The sequence below is a fragment of the Canis lupus genome, chromosome 31 (genome assembly GCF_048164855.1).
Source record: "Canis lupus baileyi chromosome 31, mCanLup2.hap1, whole genome shotgun sequence".
NCBI classification, from domain to species: Eukaryota; Metazoa; Chordata; class Mammalia; order Carnivora; family Canidae; genus Canis; species Canis lupus.
This window is the reverse complement of record NC_132868.1, coordinates 23,342,348-23,365,052: the sequence shown is the minus strand read 5'-3', so window position 1 is coordinate 23,365,052 and position 22,705 is coordinate 23,342,348. Positions and strand designations below refer to the sequence as shown.

General features: G+C 36.0%; 1 protein-coding gene across 5 annotated transcripts in view; it reads right to left on the bottom strand.

Annotated features, from left to right (window-relative positions):
- The window catches only part of TP63 (tumor protein p63), a 219,129-nt gene extending 196,720 nt beyond the window's left edge, over positions 1-22,409 (bottom strand). The window contains exons 1-2 of one of the 5 annotated variants that reach the window (XM_072807822.1): positions 22,153-22,409; positions 21,851-21,954 (exon numbers count right to left, since the gene is read on the bottom strand). In XM_072807822.1, the coding sequence (XP_072663923.1) occupies positions 21,851-21,912 (62 nt within the window). In that variant the 5' untranslated portion in view covers positions 21,913-21,954; positions 22,153-22,409. Of the gene's footprint in view, positions 1-21,850 lie in introns of all 5 variants that reach the window. The other 4 variants (XM_072807832.1, XM_072807823.1, XM_072807824.1 and 1 more) reach the window with 4 other exon arrangements.
- Positions 22,410-22,705: the final 296 nt, after the last annotated feature.

The window sequence follows — 22,705 nt, the reverse complement described above, 5'->3', positions numbered from 1 at the left end:
AGAACACACCAAACTGGGACCTGATCCTGTGCAAAAGCAGTTTAACAGGAATAAGTGCAAGATTGTAATATCAAACTAGGCTTGACTATGTGACTAGCAGGAGTCAATCAATATTTGTGATATTCCCCTATTCACAGTGGTATCTGGGACATGCTTAACAATTGGATTTCTGGAGAAAAAATATCCCTAAGTTGTAGCATATGTTAATTTCCATAGTGAAACTACTCCTATTGTGGCCAATATTAAGCTATGAGAATGATATCTTCGAATGGAGAGTTGAGAAGACATGGGTAGCAGCACACTCTTAAAGATGAGTAGTTTTGTCACACAAATGCAATTAGTATAAACACTGAGGAGCATGGACAATTGTAAAATGTGGTATATAATTAATAAGTGATGATTTTTTGGTTATTTATGGCATTTACCTTTAATATGATTTACTTAGTTATAAGCTTATATACTTTATATTTTAATAATGGCCATATTTAACTGGCTTGCAGAATTCCTAGAAATATGATGACCAGCTGTTCTGAGCTGGGTATGAGCTAGCTTCAGCACACCACTGTCCCCCGCCAGTCATCTCCCTTCTGTCTTTATGAAAATTATAGCCTTATACCATGCACACACATAAAAGGTTAAGGTGTTTCTTTCTTTCTTTTTTTTTAAGACTTTATTTATTTATTCACAAGAGACACAGAGAGAGGCAGAGACACAGGCAGAGGGAGAAGCAGGCTCCATGCAGGGAGCCCGACGTGGGACTCGATCCCAAGTCTCCAGGATCACGCTCTGGACTGAAGGCGGCGCTAAACCACTGAGCCACCGGTGCTGCCCAGTTAAGGTGTTTCTTAAACACTCTACACAAAAATTTTTATTTTATTCTTTATAAAAGTAGATGAACTTTGTTATAGTTAATATCCAAGGCAGAAAATTGGGCACAGGTTGAGAACATTAAAATGTTTTATAAAGTAAGTGGAAAGGCCTAAATAATAAAGTCATCCCATTTTACTAATATTTGATCAAAAGGAAAGAAAACTGAAAAATGGCATCTTGAATAAATGACAGGGCCAGAAGTCTCAAATTCTGAGTCAGTGTTTCCTCAGCCTGGCTCTGGTTCCAGTGTGTTCTTGGTCAGGGCAGAGTGCATCATGGGGTGTGATTTTTCTGTTAGAAAATTGGGAGGCAATACAAGATCGTCTTGAAGGTCTCCTCTAGTTTGAAATTTTGTCATTATGAGTTTTTAAAAAAATCTATGACTTTGAGTATACTTAGCGTTTATACTTAAAGTGAGTTTTTTGCAGACAATATATATTTAGGCTATCTCTGTCTTTTAGTTGTTTTATTTGGACTGTTTGCATTAAGGTGATTATTGGTTTAGATGGATTTATATTGATCATGTTTGGAACGGTTTTTTATTCGCTGTGTTTGTTATTTGATTGCACCACCATCAAGCCTTTTTACGCATGCTTTGTTTTTAATTGAGCATATTATATGATATAATTTTATATCCTCTCTGTGTATCAATTTACAATTAAACATCTGCCCTATGGTTTTTAGTAACCTAAGTCTGCCTTCAAATAACACTATACGACTTCATACAGTAGGCACCTTATAACAAAAAGCCTTCTGATTCCTCTTTCTCATCTCTTGGGACACTGCTGTCATTTATTTCACTTAGCTATATGTTTTAATCACTTAATACATTGTTACTATTGTTCTTTAAATGGTTTTCTTTTAGATCAATTAAGAATAAGAAAAATCTTAGGCACCTGGGTGGTTCAGTCAGTTAAGCATCTGACTTTTGATTTCAGCTCAGATCATGATCTTGGGGTCAGGGGATCGAGCCCTGTGTTGGGCTCCCCAGTGGGGGCTCTGCAATAGGCATGGAGCCGGCTTAAGATTCTCTCTCTCTCTCTCTCTCCCTTTCCCCACTCTCCATCTCTAAGGAAAAAAAAAATAAGAAAAATTTTATTTTACTTTCATTTCATTCTTTCTTCAATCCTCTTCCTTCTCTCATATAGGAAAGATCTTTTGATTCAAGCATCTTACCTATATTATTTTCCTTCTGCCATAAGGACTTCTTGTAAGATTTATTGAAGTCAGGTCTGATGACAATAAATTCCCTTGGTTTTTGTTTGTCTGAAAAGTCTTTTCTCTTTCACTTTTGAAGCATAATCTCACTGGATGTAGACTTGTACATTTGTGGGGGGTTTCCCTCTGCAATACTTTTATTATTTCACTCTACTTTTTTTTTCTTGTTTGTCTGAATAATTTTTAGAAGCCTGCTGTAATTCTTATCCTTGTTTCCCTTTGGGTAAGATGATCCCTTCCCCCTTAGCTGCTCTCAAGATTTCCTCTGTCTTCGGTTTTATATGGTTCAAATATGATATTCCTACAAGGCGGGGTGTATGTGTATGTTTGGTGTTTGTGGTTATTCTGCTTCTTGTTTTCTGAGGTTCTGAGATCTGTAGTTCTTGTTCCACTAGTTTGAGAAGGTCCTCAACCATTATTACTCTAAATATTTCTTCTATCTTCTCTCTTTTCCTGGTATTCTAATTACAAGGATGTTAAACTTTTTGATACTGTTAGGTGTTTTTGTAGATTTTTTTTTAAAAAAATCAATTTGAGAAGATACCATTCATTCCTAGTTTGCTGAGAGTTTGTGTCATGAATGGGTGTTAGGTTCTATCAAATACTTTCTCTACATCTGTTGATATGATCATGTGATTTTTGTTGTTGTTGTTGTTTAGCCTATTAATATGATAGATTACATTAGTTGATTTTTGAATGCATACCCGGGACAAACTGTACTGTTACAGTGTTTTTGATTTTATCATTTCTTTTTGATTCTTAAATATACTATTTCTCTTCTAATATGATTCATCAGTTCTTGCATGTTTTGACTTTTTCTATGAGAGCCCTTAACATACTGATCTTCTTTTGGATAATTCCAACGGTTATATCATATCTGAGACTGGTTACGATGATTGTTTTGTTTTTAATACTGTGACTGTACCTTTTACACACTTGGGATTTTTTTTGAAAACTGGTATGTAATACAACGGTAGAAACAAATAAATTTGCTTTTAGTGGAATAATTTACGCCAATCCTGCTAGAAGCCAGGCTAAATTAAAGTTTGCTACAGGTATAGGTGTCACAGGTTTAAATTCCTCTGGTGCTTTTGTGTGTCGGGGGGAGGGATTTGGAGGGCTGGTTCCCTCTACGAGAGTCTGCCTTGTAGGTCTTTCCATTGCAATCCGCTCCTCTTACACTTAAGTCCCGCTGATACAGTGGTGTGATGCTGTAAAGGAAAAGGCTCCATTATAGAGACAATTAAATCTCAGTCTTTCACTGTGTTTATATCACGGGGATGTAATCTTCAGAAGTGTTTCTTCCCTGAAGTGGCTTTATTCCACCTGACTACTACTCCCTTTCAGATTGCATCATTCCTGGTCTGTTTCCTTGAAAGGCAGACGCTGACATCATCAACAATGTTTGTTACTTTTGCTCCTTACTAAGACATTAAGCCCAACTGGGGCCTGAGTCAGAAGATTCCCAAATGATGAGCTTCTAACAAAGTCTTTTCTTTAAATAATAGTCCTTTTGTGGTGTTATGGAGAAAACCATTTATTTCACAATGGTTTCTCTTTCTCTTCCCTTCAATGGAGGATTTTATTCAATCTCCATATGGAGAACCTGGTGGGGTTCCTGGGAGAAGCCTGGGAAAGTGTGGATCTCCCCTAAGTCTGCAGTTCCAAGGGGTCTCTCACTGCTGAGCTAGTTGACACAACCTCCAGCAATTAAACAATATTACCAACTAAAGGGTTCCTGCCATCTTATGGCTTCAGCAGCAATGAAGCAGATCTCTAGTATGTCTCTCTGGATGAACCTATCGTTTTAGGTTTTATGGTAGCCATTTGTCCTGCAATTTCACTTCACTGATGGGTCCAAGAAAAGTAATAGACTTTTGTTGCATCCAGCTTTTCTTTGTTGTAAGAGAAAGGATGGCAACCTCTAAGCTTCTTACATGTTGGAGTTAAACAAAGAGTCACTAATTTTTAAAGATTTCACATAAGCAGATGTCTCAATTTCCATTTAATTACATTCCAATAGACTAAAGGTAGCTCTTAAAAATATTACCAGTGTTCCTTTCACTTCTGCAAATTCTGTGAGTCCCTGGGTAGATAAGCTATGGTATTTCTTTCCTAACTGATGATCAAGGGTTATAATCACTATGAAATTCATTTCAGGGAGTTACAGTTCAAGAGCTGTCCCATGATCTTCCCACTCAGGTGTTCTCAGTGGAATGCAAAAGCTAGAATTTGGCTTTTCTCCACCAACCCAATTAAGATCCCTTCCAGCTCATCAAGCTGAACAAAAATTACATTAAGGGCATGTGACAATGGAAAATAAGAGGACACGGCATGAAAGAGTCGGGCCAAGAAATTTTATGTTGAAATCTGAGTGTGAGGTATCCCAGTACAAGAGAGATTTCTAAATAACTAGGTCATTAACACAAATATGGAAGGGCTTCATAATTTCTGGGTCTTTCAATTTGTTCTATTGGTTATTCCTTTAGGCTTTTCTTTCTTTTCTTTTCTTTTTTTTTTGTTTGATATTTAGGTATTTATTATAAGAAGGTGTTATAACATTGGCATAACTTAGAACTTTGGGCGGGGGGTGGGGGTGAATGGGTGACAGGCACTGAGGGGGGCACTTGACGGGATGAGCACTGGGTGTTATTCTGTATGTTGGCAAATTGCACACCAATAAAAAATAAATTTATTATTAAAAAAAAGAAATAACATAATATAAGCAAAAAAATAACTTAGAACTTTAGTCACTTACAAGGTAAACATTAGTAATATCATATATGTCCCACCAAAAAAATCAGCTGAAAAATACTTCTTAAATTAAAAAAAATATATATATGTATAAAAAATTTGTATACTTTTTACTTCTTAGTAAATTCCCTAAATAGTAACTTCAGATACTTTTAGATTCTAATATAAAAGTATAAAAGCCAGTAAACAAATAATCACAAATTGATTCTAAGATCAAACTGATTTCTTGCCATATAACACGTAGAAGAAAATCCAACTTATCTTCCTTTCACATACATTTCTGTTTTAATAATCTGTATTTCATTTTGTCACAAAGAGATAACCTGTCATCTGTCTCTTTGGCATGATTACATTTTTAAAATAAAAAAACATTATTTTATTTAAATATTTACTTATTTTATATGTTTAGTGAGGTTCCACTTCCACTGGTTTTATACTTTAATACATTTGCTGGCAAATGGGTCTCATACTTTCCCAGCTTTAGCTAATAAGCACAGAGTTGTCTCACAAATAAATGGGGGATTAGGTATATAGCATTTACTATGAATAACATAAACACACATAAAGAGAGGATCTAATCATCATTTGATTCTTTAATCTCTTCAGCCCTACTGGAGGGTGGGCTGAAATTCAACCATTTCTCCCCTAAGCACAAAGGACCACATGAAAGACTTGAGATGTTTCTCCCTAACACACTCTTTCAGAGCTAAAACAACAAAGACTAGGAATCCGTTTAGATTTAATCCCTTAAAAAATATAAATGTTATAGACAACTAGATAGGCATCTTGCTATAAATGAAACATGGTTTAGGGGAAAAGATTTAAGAAAATTAAACACCCAAAGGAATTTTTGCTTAGTAATTACAGCTCGTGAAAGCTTGCCTACCATATATCCAAAAAGGTCTAGTTTTAGGTAGACTCAACTGAGACATCTGGGAAATTAGGTTACTTGAGTATTATTATTATAAAAGTAACTGCAGCAACAGCATGACCAGCAGATATCATGATTTAAAAAGAAAACTGTACTTGTTTTGATTCAATCAGTCTAAATTTAGGAGAACACTATTGAGCAGAATTTCCGGATGATTACGTAAGATAGTTCATAATAGTTACATACCCTAGGGACAACTCAGGAACTGAGATATAAGATTCATTGTCTTTTCCTAGTAAAGCAAAAAGATAGTGGGTTTCATTGGCAAAGTCACCAAAGAGAAATGATCTTAGGCCAAAACTAGAGTTAACTCTGATCAGACATATTAACATATTTAAATGCAGAATGTGCTGGTCAGAGTAGAGTAGAGAATTTCTTAGTCCTTGCTCAGGGCTGAAAAATAAGAAGAGAGGTACATTCTGTTGGGTCTCCAGGTCCGTCCTGACACCTGTATATTCTGGCCCAAGAATATGAGTGTTTATATGTTCCTTTAAGTAGTCTATTTTTATGGAGTTAGTTATATGGAGATGGATAGATCGAGTTAACAAATTATCCATTTTCCTCCATTTTTTTCTGCTATGCCATATTCATCTAGCAACATTCCGAATCTAATCCACTGTCCCCTATAATATGTCTATAGGAAAAGAATATGCTTATCAGTCAACAGAAGCTTATTCAAGACGGTCATATTTCTCATTAAAAGAATTAACACGCTGACTTTCTCATTTTCACATATCAACCTCAGAGTATTTGGTTAACCAAGAAACTCATCTTATGCTGAAACATCAGGTTTCTAAGCTTTCAAGATTGAGAACTATCTTTGAATGGACATACACTCACTCAGGTATTGCCATCCTGTGGAAATGTGATGCCCTTTTACAGATGACAGCCAAGTCCCAAATAGGGTCCATCTATAAACTTCAGCAACTGTATTGGTCATCTTTTGAAATATGTCCTTGATATCACCACTATCACCTAGGTACAAAGCACCACCGGCCCTTATCTGGAACAAAAGCCCAGAGACTCTCCATAGATGCTAAGAAACCATAGAGCTCTATAGACTGTAGAGACTCTAAAGACTATAGTCTTTTCTCCACCAAGCACAGCCAGAGTGATTCTTTAACATATAAGGAAAAATAAAATCTTTACATCCACCTTCTGTGGCCCTGCTGTCTCACAATTGGTCTCACCTTTTAACTGTTCTAGTCACTCTGATCTCTCTGCACTCACTCCCTGCCTGGGATTCTCTTTCTCTCCCAGATTCCGTCCTTATTCCTTTCAGATCTCCACTCAAAGTCACTTCATCTAGGAAAATTTAAAGATGGCCATGTATTTAATATAGTACTTCTTCCAAACCTGTCATTCCCTCTATATACCCCTTACCTTGTCTCATTTTTATACGGAAAGTTTCTACCACTCAACATATGATGTGTTTATTTGTGGGCTGAAGGTATAAGTTCCATGATAACAGTGACAATTTTTTGCTCACCAGAGTGTGGAATAGGGCTTGGCACATGGATGGTATTTAGTACATTTTTTCAAAATTAACAGTTGCAAGAGAAAAATATCTAATAACAAAAGGCAATTGATTAGATTCCAGGAGTCTAATCCTACCTTTGCCCTCAAGTAGGCATCTGTGTGATGTTTGTCAAGTCACTAGCTCTCCTCCTTCAGGTTCTTTACCTATAAAGTGGAAATAATAGCTCTATGGCTCAAATCCTATAGGTGAAAGGGTTTAACATGATAAAACCCTGAACAACTATAAGGGATTTGGACAAACAAGATGTCCAAGTTTATAAACAGGAGAGGTGGCCAAGTTTAGCGGGAAGAACACTGTACTGTGAGCAATGGTGACTGAGTCCTGATTTCTCCACTGACCTGTTCTGTGACATTGGCTCACTCATCCAACTCTTTCAAGCCTTATTTTCCTAATGAAAGAGAAACTCTTTTTTTCCAGTACAATTGTGTCCACTCATTTTAAAGAAATTATATCGTATCAGAAAAAACAATATAAGTAATAGTGACTAGGGAATTTTTATTAGCTCTTTCTCTGTAACTCATTAGCCAACAGTAATCTACTGAACACCCACATGTGCCTAGCCCTATTCTAGGTGTCTGGGATAAATCAGGGCAGAAACAAGACAAATATTCCACCTTTATAGAGTTTAACTTCCACTATGGACAGATAAACTGTAAATATAACAAGTAAACAAAGTAGTATTTTGAAAGATGTTACATGGGCCAAACAGCATAGTAAGGAACTGAAGGACTCACTCTGTCAAAGGGATGTATGTAGGCAAGGGGGTCAGGTTACAATTAAATAAGAGGCCATGACACTTCTTTTTGAAAGTCTTTTCTTCTTCATACTCTCTTCTCCATCCTCACCTTTTTCTTCCCCTTAAAAATTTGAAACTGTAGGTATTGTGAATGATGCTGCAATGAACATAGAGGTGCATAAAAAATTGAAACTTTACTATAAATATATTTTACTTAAAATTATAGAATTACGTATTCTCACTGCTCAGAGAATATTATTCTCAGAGTAGCATATCATAATAATATGCCTTTGAAGAAGTACTATTATAAAAGAACTTTGAAATTATTTAATCTTTGCATGCAGAAATCTGTTAGCATCTTAATTATGACATGCAGATGATGTCATTGGGTCTCTTACTATCAATTTTTTGAAAAAAGAAGTAATATTTTGTATCCATTCATCTGCGAATGGACACTTGGGCTGTTTCCATAATCTGGTTATTGCAGATAATGCTGCTAGAAGCATTAGTGTGCACGTATTCCTTTGAATTAATATTTTCGTATTTTTAAAATTTTTTTTTTATATTTTTGTATTCCTTGGGTAAATAGTAGTACAATTACTGGGTCATTAGATAGTTTTATTTTTAACATGGCGCACCTCCATACTGTTTTCCAGAGTGGCCGCCCTAGTTGCATTCCCACCCATAGTGCGAGAGGGTTCCCCATTCTCTGCATCCTCACCAATACCTGTTGTTTCTTGTGTTGTTGTTTTTAGCCATGAAGATGTGGAATATTACTCAGCCACAAACAAGAATGAAATCTTGCCATTTGAAATGACAAGAATGGAGCTGGTGTATCATGCTAAGTGAAATAAGTCAGTCAGAGAAAAACAAATAACTCATAATTTCTCTCATAAGCAGAATGTAAAAAGCAAAGCAAATGAGCAAAGGGAAAAAAGAGAGGGAGGCAAACCAAGAAACAGACTCTTAACTATAGAGAACAAACTGATGGTTACCAGAGGGATGGTGGGTAAGGGGATGAGTGAAAGACGTGTGGGGATTAAGGAGCTCACTTGGTGTGATGAGCATCTGGTGATGTATGGAAGTGTTGATCACTATACACTTGAAACATTATGCTATATGCTATTTTTATTTATAAAATAAAAAAGCAATATATTTATTGCAAATGAAATAAATAGTAATATCTTCAAAACTCTGCATATCCTTTAGTCCACTTATTTGGGAATTCATTATTTTTAGTGTTAACTTTTTTATTCTTAGAAACTTATATAGCAAAAGAATAGAGGAAGGATAGAGACCTTTCTTTTTTTTTTTTTTTTTAAGACAATTTGATTTCTACCTTCCTAGGGGGGCTGTATGCACACTGCTGCCCAGGTCACTGTACCTTATAAGAGGACGATGGTTAAAGGGAGGCCAGTTTTCTGAGAGCAAGCCAAGTATGGCTTTCTTGGTAAACACAATGAATCATTTCTTTCCATCAGCCCTCTGGTTTGCATTGTGTTCCTAAAGAGGCCACCAGAGGAGGACCTATTGAATTGTGCCCTCTAAGAGAGGTTGTTGAAATTATAGGTTATATTTAGTACCTTTGGTTAACTACGCATCACAGAACATGGACATACAAAACAAGTCACTGTCTTAGCACCGATACTCCCATTTTTAGAAAATTTTTATGCCCCAGCAATGACCTAATTTTAAGGCATTACTAATTAAGAAAAAGTCCAGAATAAAATCTGAAACTGAAGAATCACATTAGCATTTAGATTGGTATCTGTTTATAATACCTTCCTCTTTGTGCATGAAAAACTACCACCTGCAGGCTGAGGTGGAACATTAGGGTCTGTTATGACCTCTGGAGTTCTTAGAAGTGACAAAGTGCTAGACACATTTATAGTCTGTCTCCATCCAATGAAAAGGATCCATAGGCTGCTGCCACCAAGAGTAGCATTAGTTACCCAGTCTGACAGTTTCATTTCGGGGTTCCCATTGGTGGAGACTGAACAGAATTCTTGAGCAATGAAAATTATGGCACTCCCCTCCCTTGTGACTAGTGAAGCCTGTTTCAGACTCAAGCTGCCTCTGCTTTCTAGCAGCATCTGCCCAACACACATTCTCATGTGGTTTGACATGATGACCAAAACCATTTTATCAGGGAGTAAATGATAGGTGTGGCCAGGAACCATCTCCAGTCTCAAACCAGATTCATTTGCCTTTCTTAATTTTTTCAGCTTTTTGGCCAACATTTACTTCTGTTTCAAGGAGGAAAATTGCGATAGGTTGGGTTCCTACCCACCTATATCTTCTATATGGTCTTTTACTTGGTCTAAAATCATGTATCAAGATAGAGAAAGGCCAAGGAGGACAGAAGGAGAGGGAATACAAATATACAAATATACAGCAAAAACATTTCAGTGGAGTTTAATAATTATTGATACCCGCTATGTATGGGACTAAATGTAGTTGAAGTAATTAGGAGCTTACTTAAGCAAATATAAATGCCATCAGATAAAAACAAAGTTCTATGTTATATCACAGAGGAACATAACACATTATTTGTGATAAGCAAGGGTTTCATTCATTCACTCACTCATTCATTCACTCACACACCATGCATTTGTAGAAAAGTTTGTCCTCAAATGTGGCTCTCTGGGGTTGTATTTATGGTACAAAAGATACTTGGTAACATATCCCTTCTTTAGACTGTTTTTGTAAAATGTTAAATGTTTAGTTTTATGGTCTCTAAGCATAAAAAAGACAAGACATGACAAAACCATTCCTCCATAAAATTGAGTGTTAACTTAGTACTGATCATAAAAGGATAATGTTGTAGAAATCAGGACCCTACTCATCTCCACCAGTGTCTAGCTATTTTTAACCTGGACAAGTCACTCTGTGACTCAATTTCTTCATCTATGGAATCTGAATAATAAGAGCTACAACCTAAAGAGTGTTTACCATGGGCCAGATGCTATCTTAAGCCATTTACACAATTAATTCACTTAATTCTCAAACAACTCCAGTCAAGTAGATGCTACTATACATGAGGAAACAAAGAGATTAAGTTAGGAGATCTAACAACTGGCAGAAAGAGAATCCGAACCAAGGCACCCTGGCCCCAAAATCCAGTCTCTTAAATGTTATACTACCCAATTGGTTAGCAGTTGATTATACTAGTAAATCTTAAGGTGGTTTGAGGAGTAAATATGTAAAATTAAACATACAAAATGCTGAGTAGTTTCTGGCACACAGTAATAATTCAATACATATTAGCTACTCAACTGCCTTATGTCTCACCATCATTTTCTAAAAATACAGTATCAAAAGTTGAGATTTTAAAAATTAGTAATTGTAGTTCCTGTCACTGCCCTAGTTAATAAATAAGTGCTCATTAAAACCACATAATTTTACATCCATTGAATTAGCAAAATTTAAAAATAGTAATAACCAAAGCTAGGACTCTGGCAAAATACATTGTCATGTCCTTTAAAATAGTAATTTTTTCCAGGAACTTGAAAAAGTACACTGCCTTTTATGTGTCAACCCTCTCACTTCTTAGATGGCAGTTACTAGTTAGTCACATTGGTCAAATTAGTTATCTCCCTGAGCAATTTTTCCTTGTCGGCAAATTGGGTTATTACTTACTTCAAAAAATATATTATGTAAAGTGATGCAGTTAAATTACATGGCACTTTGTATGGATTGAACATGTATTATTAGTTTGGTTTCCTTAAATATTTGTTTTATGGAATGATCCCAAGGAAATAACTCAAAAGAAAGATGATTATATAATATTTAAAATTTTTAAATTTAAATTATAGGGTAACTTGGCTGACTCTTGGTTTTGGCTCAGGTAATGATCTTGAAATTGTGAGATCAAGCCCCGAGTAGGGCTCCACACTCAGCATAAAGTCTGCTTTGGATTCTCTCTCCCTCTTCTTCTCCATGCTTTATCTCAAGTAAATAAATCTTAAAAAAAATTTTAATAAAAACTATAATCAACCTAAATGCTCAAAAAGGAAATAAATATTTTAAGTTGCATTAATAATGAGATCCTTATGTAGTTTATGTTAAATGCAAAAATATATGATAAATTAAAAATTACTATATAATTTATATAATGAATAAAACATTAATTATTTTGACTTCCACGTATAAAAAATTATGGAGCTACAAAACAACGGTTTTGCTACATTTTTCCTTGCTGGCTTCCATTATTATTGAGAATGTGTTATGTGTCTTGTAAATCATTTTTGATATCATTAATATCAAGTCACGAGTACCTTTATCTGAATGTTTCATCTGAGAATACCGAAAGTGTTCTAGCATTTATGCTTCCTCCTGAGCTTCAATGATCTTCCTTGATTCCAGAGGAATGATTCTAGAACTAGTTTTGTTACAGTAAAAATGGTACTAAAAATCTCTGAATTTTTAAATTTCCTATCATATATCCAAAATCCAGGATTTATTAAATATTTGCTGAACATAATTGGATAGTTTTGTAGTTTACAATGTTAAATGACTTAAAACATTATTCTTTCTCGTTCTATTCCTGATTATCCAAACCAGCAGTATTTATCAATTTATTTTTATACATTACTGAGCTAATGTACAAAATGTAAATACAAATGTTCTTTAAAAATGTGCTTACCAAAAAAAAAGTGCTTACCAATTCAGATAAACTATATATTAAAAAAATCAGTTTCTTTAAAAAAACAAAAACAAAATTGTACATCAGCTTTATGTGTTTTTATTTTGGATATGTTACAATCACAATTTCTTACTTTTTGTTTACAAAATGCCCCAATTTCACTTTTGCAGAGCGAAGCTTGGACTGGTTAAAAAGAAAAGTGCTTTGTGATATTTTTAGCTTTTTCATATACATTCTGTCTTCCCAAGAAGCAAAGAAAACCAGAGCTTCTGTGAAAGAAAAAAAGAGAAGTAGAGAGAGAGAGAGAAAAAAAAAAACAAAATAAGAAGCTTTCTACTTTATTGCTTTGAAGGATTCAAGAATTAGAGATAAAATTGAATATAGATTGTATGTAGGAAGATAAAGTGGTACCTTGAATGGCAGATAGAAGGGCCGATATTGCATTAATAGAGAGGACAACCCTGAAGGCTTGTGCTCCGTGAGACTTGATTCTACATGAGATTCTGTTAGAAAGCCCATCAGTACACATGCAACGTCTAGGATGACCTATACTTGCCAGTACTAACTTTAAGATAAGGGATTCATGAATATGCCAACTTTTAGTGAAGAAATCTCAATTAGATCCACATCAGCCTCTACAGAATAGTAAAAAAATCATTGACACAGGTGCAAATCTTTATCCCATCAGATAGTATCAATTAAGATGCTGAAAAAAATTCATTTTGACTAGAAGTGTTTAGATTGCTCAAAATTTAGTTTGAAAACTGAGTCTAGCAGAAGGTTTTAATTCATTCTCTGAGATAACAAAAGTGTGAAAAAGAAAAAGAAGATGGAAACACATCTTATTAGCACTTTCTCTTTGGACAAAGTTATCAATATTATGGAAAAGCTGGAGGAGATTTTTCTCAGTGAAAGCTTTGATAAATATACTATGTTTATTGTATTTGCATAGTTAAGAAATAAATGACTTTATCAAATTCAAGTATAAAAATAGAAGTTTGGCTGAAACAGAAAAAAATAAAGAAGAAAAGCCTATGATGAATTTCAGATAAAATACATAAAGCTTGTTTTTGTTTTGTTTTATTTTTATTATTATTTTTTATAATAAATTTATTTTTTATTGGTGTTCAATTTGCCAACATACAGAACAACACCCAGTGCTCATCCCGTCAAGTGCCCCCCTCAGTGCCCGTCAACCACTCACCCCCACCCCCCGCCCTCCTCCCCTTCCACCACCCCTAGTTCATTTCCCAGAGTTAGGAATCTTCATGTCCTGTCTCCCCTCTGACACCTCCCACACATTTCTTCTCCCTTCCCTTATATTCCCCTTCACTATTATTTATATTCCCCAAATGAATGAGAACATATAATGTTTGTCCTTCTCCGATTGACTTATTTCACTCAGCGCATATTATTTTTTTTATTTTAAGAGAGAGAATGAGAGGGTTACAGGGAGAATCTTGAGCAGGCTTCATGCCCAGTACAGAGCCTGATGTCCTGAGATCACGACCCGGGCCAAAATCAAGAGCCAGGTGCTTAATCAACTGAGCCATCCAGACACTCCCATAGAGCTTGGTATTTTTAAAGGTCTAAAAATTGCCCACCTTGATAAAATGTCAGGATATGATGGGGCAAGCAGGTTAAATGCTGTCAACAAGTCTATTTCAGTGTTATCACCCTTGTGAATTTGTGTATTTTCTATTATTTATTTCAAACTACACTACCATTTGTAACAAAGCTGACATTAAAAATCCACCTTAGGGGGCAGCCCAGGTGGCTCAGCAGTTTAGCACTGCCTTCGGCCTGGGGGTGTGATCCTGGAGACCCAGGATCAAGTCCCACTTCAGGCTCCCTGCGTGAAGCCTGCTTCTCCCTCTGCCTGTGTCTCTGCCTCTCTCTCTGTCTCATGAATGAATAAATAAAGTCTTTAAGAAAAAAATCCACCTTAGGTAACCATGTGGTTAATTAAATTAATCAAACCAGTATCCAATTTTGTACTTCTTGAGTCAAAATGCTTTATCAGTTTTAGCAACATAGTAATGCTGGTTTTCCCCTCAATTATGAGAGAGTTAACAAAATTCATGGAAAGTGAGAAAGGGTGTTTTCTGTTCAACTTGACAAAATAAGCTTGTTCATTTGAAAAAGAGAAAAAGGTACCAGAAATTTGAAATTGGCAAGGGGATTTTGAGCCTTCCATTTTTTTTCTTTTACCTTAACTCTTTCTGAACTTAGAGGCTAATTCATAATAAAGACTTATATATAAAGGGAGACTAGAAGGCAAACAATAAGAACAGAGTGACAATTCTCTCCATTTAAATTATCCCCCAAATATTGTGGCTTAAGGTAAAACCGACATGGTAATAACTGTCATTTCCAAAACCTTGACTAACCAATAAGTTCACATCACCTCATGTCCATTTCTCATCCTATTTTAAATGGAACAAAGTGACTTTCAGAGGTTGGCAAGTGCATAATTATATAGACTGAAGTCTTTGGACTTTGATCATAATTATAGTGCTTTATCCATCCATCACTTGTTGCTTGAGGACTGTTCCTTGGTGAGTTATTTAGAGGAGATAGGAACTCTGTCAGGACAAATTTGAGCTGCAAAACAGCTAATCAGAAACTTGGCTCTCTTGACTTGAAACAGATTGAAAATTGCCACTTTAATCTCACAATCCATTTGGCTCTAAAGAAAAGTGAGAACATGAAGTCTCCTTTAGGAAGGCATATGTCTGTTGTCCATATCATTGGGTACCTTTCTATAAGCTTCTGTTGGGACCCTAGGTGCAAGTTTGCCTCACTATAGTGGTCTCAAAATGGAGTGTGCAAACAAATGAATCATCTGTGGTGCTTGATAAAACAAAAAAAGCTTTAGTTTTGCATTCTTTCTCCTCACCCTCAATTTCCCAGAGAGAGGTATCAAAGTAATTGTAAACCTCAAATTAACTGGGAAACTTACAGCATCAGAAGGTCTAGAGCAGTTTTTCTCAATAGTGGTCTGAGAATTACATGAAATGAAATGGTTTGTTTTTATTTGCAGTGCAATCCCAAGGCTCCACCTAGACTTATCAAATCATAGTCTGAGGCTACTGATGTAACATCTCTTTGGATTCCTGACAACACTGGAAGTGAAAATGCCTATTACTATGTTTTCCTAAATCTGAAGTTGGGCATTACAACCTTGGGCATCAGTTATCATCGACAATTTGAATATAAATATACCTCTGTGGAAAGCATGTTGAGGATTTTTAACAGATGCTATAAATAAAAATCATCCTTTGAACTTGCTGCCTCTGGGGTGGGCGCTTTGCATTTGCAGTTCTCGGCACATGCTTGCTACCCTTCCTCAAACCTCATTGTATTACTTCCATGTGTGTAATTCTACTTTAGATTCCTTGAGTCTAGGATTATACTAACATATAATCTACTATCCCTACCCAGCACCAAGAAATTGAAAAATTGAAAAAAATCAATAAGTTCCTGGCATCCTTTAGTTAAACAAATCCAAACAAATAACAACAACAAAAAGATAGTTTCCATTATCATATCTACAATTTGGGATAAAAATCATTTACCCAGTGAATTTGTTTCTTATTGTTGATATAACAAGTTACCACAAATTTGTGGTTTAAGCCAATACAAATGCATTGTCTTACAGTTCTTTAGGTCAGAAGCCTGGCACAAGTCTCACTGGACTGAAATCAAGGTGTTGGCTGGGCTACGTTCCTTCTGGAGGCTGTAGAGGAAAATCTGTTATCTCGCCTTTTTCAGTGTCTGGAGGTGCCAGCCTTCCTTGGCTCATGATCCCCTTTCAACTTCAAAATCTGTTGAGTTCTCACACCACATCGTTGACTCTTTTTTCTCCCTCCAACTTCCACTTTTAAGGACTCTCATGATTACACTGAACCCACATGGGTAATCCAAAATCATCTATTTTAAAGTCAGCAGATTAGTAGTCTTAATTCCATCTGAAACCTTAATCCCCCTTTGCAGTGTAATAGAACATACTCACAGATTTTGGAGATTAGGATCTGGTCATCTTTAGAGTCCATTATTCTGCCTACCACACCTGCCCACCTCCCGGGTGGATCAGATACATAAGGTACTGGAAAACACTTTGTTAAAATTCTATACAGTCCTAATAAAAGGATATTATGAGCTGTGGTAGAAATAACATTGAACTGGATCATAAAACTTAAATTCTAGATCTGGTTCTGCTACTATTTTGTTTTGTGATTTGGGGAAAAAAATCACTCAACCCCTCTGGGATTCAGATTTCCCAATTTGAATTGTGAAGTATAGACATTGAGAGAGATAAGCCAACATCATACTATGACCCATAATTGTTGTTCTTAAAGATGATATCAAGCAAAATAGAACTTAAGGTATGTCCACGTGAGGACACAATTATTACTGGAAAGGAATCTCCCATTTCCTGGTGTGCTACAGATTTAGTAGTAAGTCTGAGGAGTACACTAAGGGAATGCTTTTCAGAGTTCTGTTGGGTTCATATATAATTCTCCAAGTCCCAACTGTGCAGAGTAGATCAGAGGTTGTAATCCCTAATTACTTTATGAGGAAGCTTTTATTTAAATAGCTTAAATGGTTTCACGAAGGTCATATAATCAGTTAGTGGTGGAGTTAAGACTATTATTCAGATCTTTTGACAAGTTCCATGCGCATTCAGCTAACACACTTCCCTACCTCTCTGCCATTTAAATGCACTTACAGCCCAGGAGTAGCATATAGAATTATGATACATCATACTTTGGACTAACCACAAATGATCATAAAAGTCTTTTAGAACTTATTCTCGTGAAATTTTAAGGGTTTAAAGTAGCTTTTTATTTTCTCTTGATTACAGCTGATGGATACATTAGTCCCTGTTGATAAATTGTCCCTTCATATTTCTTTATGAGCCAATTCTTCCTGCCTTCTGCCTTGCTTCAAGTACTGATAGAAATGGCATATACAGACTGCTGCATATTGGCTTGTTCTAGAGAAACAGTGATTATGGAGATGGCTGAAATGGATGGATTAGCCTTACTAAAAAGTGGTTTGCTCACTGCAGTGAATGGATACATCCTTTATGTCACAACAGAAGTTGTATAATTATATGTTATATCAATTTTGGAAGGCTTTGTGTGTGCATAAACAACACTATGGGCACATATTGACTTTCTGTACTTGCCATGATCCTGACAGGAGTAAGAGCACTTGAAAAAAAGAGTGATTGTGGAGAGCTTAATGAAGGGACTATTTTCCAAGGCGTAAGGGACAGTACATGGCTTGTTAGAGTTAGTAGTGGCCAGGAATAGTTACCATCTCTAAGCTTGAAGGAAAGGGAGGGTAGGGACCAGTTACTTGAACTCAGAACATCTGGACCTACAGCAAGGGCATCTGATAGGACCTGCAACCTTTAGTAGAAAACTCAAGAGAGAAGTGGCCAGGGAAACATATACCCTAATTCTATGTACTTCTAACCCAAGAGGAAACCAGAGGAGAAAGGAACTGTCAGTGCAGTCTTTAAAAATCAGCTTCCAGGGGGATTCCTGGGTGGCTCAGTGGTTTAGCGCCTGCCTTTGGCCCAGGGTGTGATCCTGGAGTCCCGGGATCGAGTCCCAGATCAGACTCCTGCATGGAGCCCGCTTCTCCCTCTGCCTGTGTCTCCGCCTTGCTCTCTCTCTCTCTCTTTAATAAATAAATAAAATCTTTTAAAAAATAAAAATAAAAATCAGCTTTCAGAGGTGCAGAACAAGAAGAAGAACGGAGGAAGCATGTGGAGAGGCCAGCGGAGGATACCCAACACAGAGCTACCTCTGCCCTTATGTGATTTTCTCTGATAAATGAAGTGATGTTCCACTATAAGTTCTCTGTCACCACATTTCCTTTTCAGATATATTTAGAAAACATACTTAATAAAGTTGACCTTTTACCTAGCAAAGCATAAAATTCACAATCGATCTGTAATTTACACGGGAAATGCTTCTTACTCAGCCATATGACATGTTAGCATTCTGAGCTTTTTTGAATAGAGGGTGACTGGCAAAAATAATACAAAATCATCTTGCAAGTGGTTCAAATTGTAAAAGGTCTTGTTTTATCTGTAGCTCTCAGCTATCATATTTCAAAATTTAATCTTGATTCATTTTTATCACTTTGGTTTATTTTCAAAATTCTATTTTGAAAAGATTTAATATTTTAGAGTTGGTTTAAAAATCTATTTAAAAAATTAGATCACAATTCTAAAAACTGGGGGATGAAAGAAGGCCCGAATCATTACCCAACAATAAACTAATGGAGATTTAGATTCTAAAATGCTAGATTTTAGGTTCATTTTGAATTTTCACCTAATACAAAAATAAACAGGATTCATTGTTTATAATTTTCATTTTTAAGGAAATGATAACTTACTCATTGGCTCTTATTTATTGATCTGGCGTAATTTCACCTATGCTTTGATATTTTTGTTAAAATTTGGTTAGCAATAAAAAGGTTCAACTTGTGATTTTCCCCACCTTTTCTTCTTCCTTGTAATGGTCAATATCATCAAAGGGGAAATCTTAGCTCTGTAGTTTTCATGCTCTTTTGATCATCAGAAAATCTTTTTGCAAAGACTAAGGTAAATTAGCATCAACACTAAAGCACAACTAAATGTATACTATTTCCATATGTTTAGGTGCAATGGAAAAATAAAAACAGAGGGTGAAATCTCAATTTTAGCTGAGAGAATGATTATCATAGAACATTGGCTTTTGGGGAATGGCATTGACATTCAGTAATAAATGATAATAGCATCTCTCATTTAGTCTATTCTGTGATAAAAGGAAGCTCTGCATTAAGGTAGCTTGGGGTTAAAAATAACAAGATATTCTGTTCTTTCCCTTTTTGAAAATTCCCTTTCATGACTTCTTTCTAAAGACAAGGTCAGGAAAAAAGACAAATTTAACTATGTAGATGACTATGATTATGGAATGATTAAATTTGGTCTTTCTTAAAATAGATTTTGTAAACTGAGAACTACAAGGTTTGTCTGCTAAGAAAAAGCAGCTCAAAACCCATTCACTCACTAGGCATTAAAGAGACTATTACTTATTCTTACTTTGACAATACACAGAATTGTTGGTTTCTTACAGTGATAATCCACTTACTCATTTATTCACTAAATAGTATAGACAGGAAAATAGTAATAATTAGTCTTTAAATATGTGGTAAAACAGTTAAAATATTTGAGGAGAATATATCTGTTATTAAATATATTAAGCACCATAGAGTTAAATAATGAATATTACAGCCAGATCTTACTCATTTTGCTATTTCCAGTGCCTTGCACAGAATAGATGCTCATCAACAAGCATTTTTCGGCTCCTTAGTTTATTTGCAAGTTTTCATTATAAATGGAGAGTACACAATCTTGGCTAACAAAGTTTATTAAACTATTTTAAAGTACAATTAATATTTTGAATTTTACAGTATGTCAAAAGCAGATGACTTTTGTTCCAGGAATTAACAGGTTGTTGGGACAATATGAGAAGCAGTTTTCTTATTTATTTATATTTACACGCTTCTCTCATCAATCACTTGAAATGCCTGTAGACAGGGGTGTACAGGGTTGACGTGTGGGTTGCTAGTCAATAGAAGAAAGTTTCTACTAGAGCTGAGGTAGATCCAAGTACCTACTTTAAAACAGATGTCTGTAAGGGAAGCATTATATAGCTAATATTTCATCAGAACCATGCTCTTAGAATACCACTCCAAAAGATTTTTAGTAGAATAGAAAATTTTGAGTCTGGAGAAATAATTTTGAGAACTAGAAAATGTTCGGTGTTTTGCTCTTTATTGACCCAATCCCCAACTCCAACGAAATCTAATTTGCAAGTTACCTGAGAACATAAACTCCAGAGCCCTTTATTTTTTGCTAACATTGTGATTTGTGGCAGACAGCAAGGCAGGAATCAGATCACCATTCACATTTCTCATTTCAACCTGGAAGAACACAAACTTGCTCCCTCTAGCTCTCTTGCTCCCTCTCTCTCTCTTTTTTTCCTTTTTGTCCCTCTCTTATCTTTCTCCACCATATACCTTTCTGCCTCACTTTTCTGCTTCTGCTTTCTCAGCCTACCAGAGACCTCACAGGAAGAGGAACAAAGTCGACATAGTGCACATTAGTGGCCTACATGGTGACAAGTCATATTAATGAAGAAAGATCACACATCTTCCATAATTGCCTAGGCAATGTGACAGTAACTGAGCCCTGCTTAGAGAGCCCACTCTACTTCTGGTGTGAGGTTCCAATAAGCATCGGTGGTGAATGACAAGTTAACCCCTTTGGAACCCCACCATTTTCAACACTCAGAGGACCTCTCTCATTAGTCTTATAAAATAAAGTATGAAATTCCAACATCAAATCACATGCTGTTAAATTAACAACATCACACTGCTACATATGACTTAAATATCTCCCATAACTTTATGACTGGAAAAACACTGTTCAGATTTCATTTACCAGTTTAAAAATAGCAAACTCTAATTTGAAACACATACACACATATCGTGCACACTCACTAATATTCCCTCTTAGGGCTAGGCAAATGTTCCCTTCTATCAACATAAAATTCAGTATAATCACAAATTTCAAAATTCAGACTTGTCAAAAGATGATGTTTGTTATGAAACAAATCAAGAAGAAAATATTTCTTAGAGCCAAAATGACAAGCCACCATCTGTTAGGATAACAATGGCTATTCATCTATTTTTAATGTATAAATCAACATAATTCTGTGTTTATTTTGACTTGAAGACAGTCCATAGATTATTACATCCCTGTCCAATGAAATTTCTTCTTCTTGGGTGGGTGACCGCTGAGCAAGGCAAATAACAGATTTTAAATATCTTCAAATGGTGTGATTTTTTTTTTAAAGAAATCATAGGAAGATTGTCTTCCAACTTTGTCACTTTGTAGATCCAGACATGAAATCAAAAAGGAAATTAGAAAGATGCCCACAGACCACTTTAAGTTCACAAAAAGTCCGCAATAATATCACTGTGCTCATAAACAAGGAGGGGTTGCTCTTTGTAGACAGCAGAAACACTCATAATACACCAGGCACTCCAATTAAGTTTTGATAGAAGTTACGTCACGTTTCAACTCACCGCTGGATGTATGGGTCAGGACAGTACTGAAGGGTGGCACACCGGGAAGTTCCACAATTCATTTCCTTCAACTCTCTTTGACAATCAACAGATGGAGAACACTTCTAGAACACATACACATATACCTGTGTATATCCAGATATAAAGCCAGGAGGCTAGAAGCAATAGGGTCAAATGCTATCAGACATAGAAGTTTAGACACTTCCCCCTTCACACACATTTGCAAAGAGGCGGAGCGTTTCTTGATTTTAGCCAATGAGATTCAGCAAGTGACGAAAACATCAGAAACAGTTGATTCTTACCAGCCCGGCATCCTCTCCAAAGTTGTCCTTTCCCCTCTACCAAGGCTTTAGAGTCCTGGAGGTAGAGTGGCCACACTTGTTGGCAACTTGGAGGCATCTCTGAACTTCTGGTCTCTGGTGATTGGAGGCTGGCATGAATGGCATCAGAGTTTAATTTCAGCAGCCTGGACTTTTATAACAGGACTGAGCTGATGAGTGTCCATCCTGCTCCAGCTAATTAATGTTTCCTTGTATCTGCATACTGATTTGATTTGAGGACTTCTGCAACTGCTTCTGGAGCTTTTTTTTTTTTTTTCATCTCCCTCCCCCCTGCCCCCCCCATTCTCCCTTTCAGCCAACCGCCTGTTGTGGTCACAATCTCAAATAGCAAAGACAGGGAAATTCCTTGATTATATTTAACCTAGAACTCACTCTTCGTCTCCACTGAGAGAAAGAGATATCCATTCACATCCCGGAGAAGTTTTTCCTGCCCCAAATAAAAGAAAATAACTTTCATCGAGTTGTGTTTCTTTTTTAAAATAGTTTACCTCAACACACACACACACACACACAC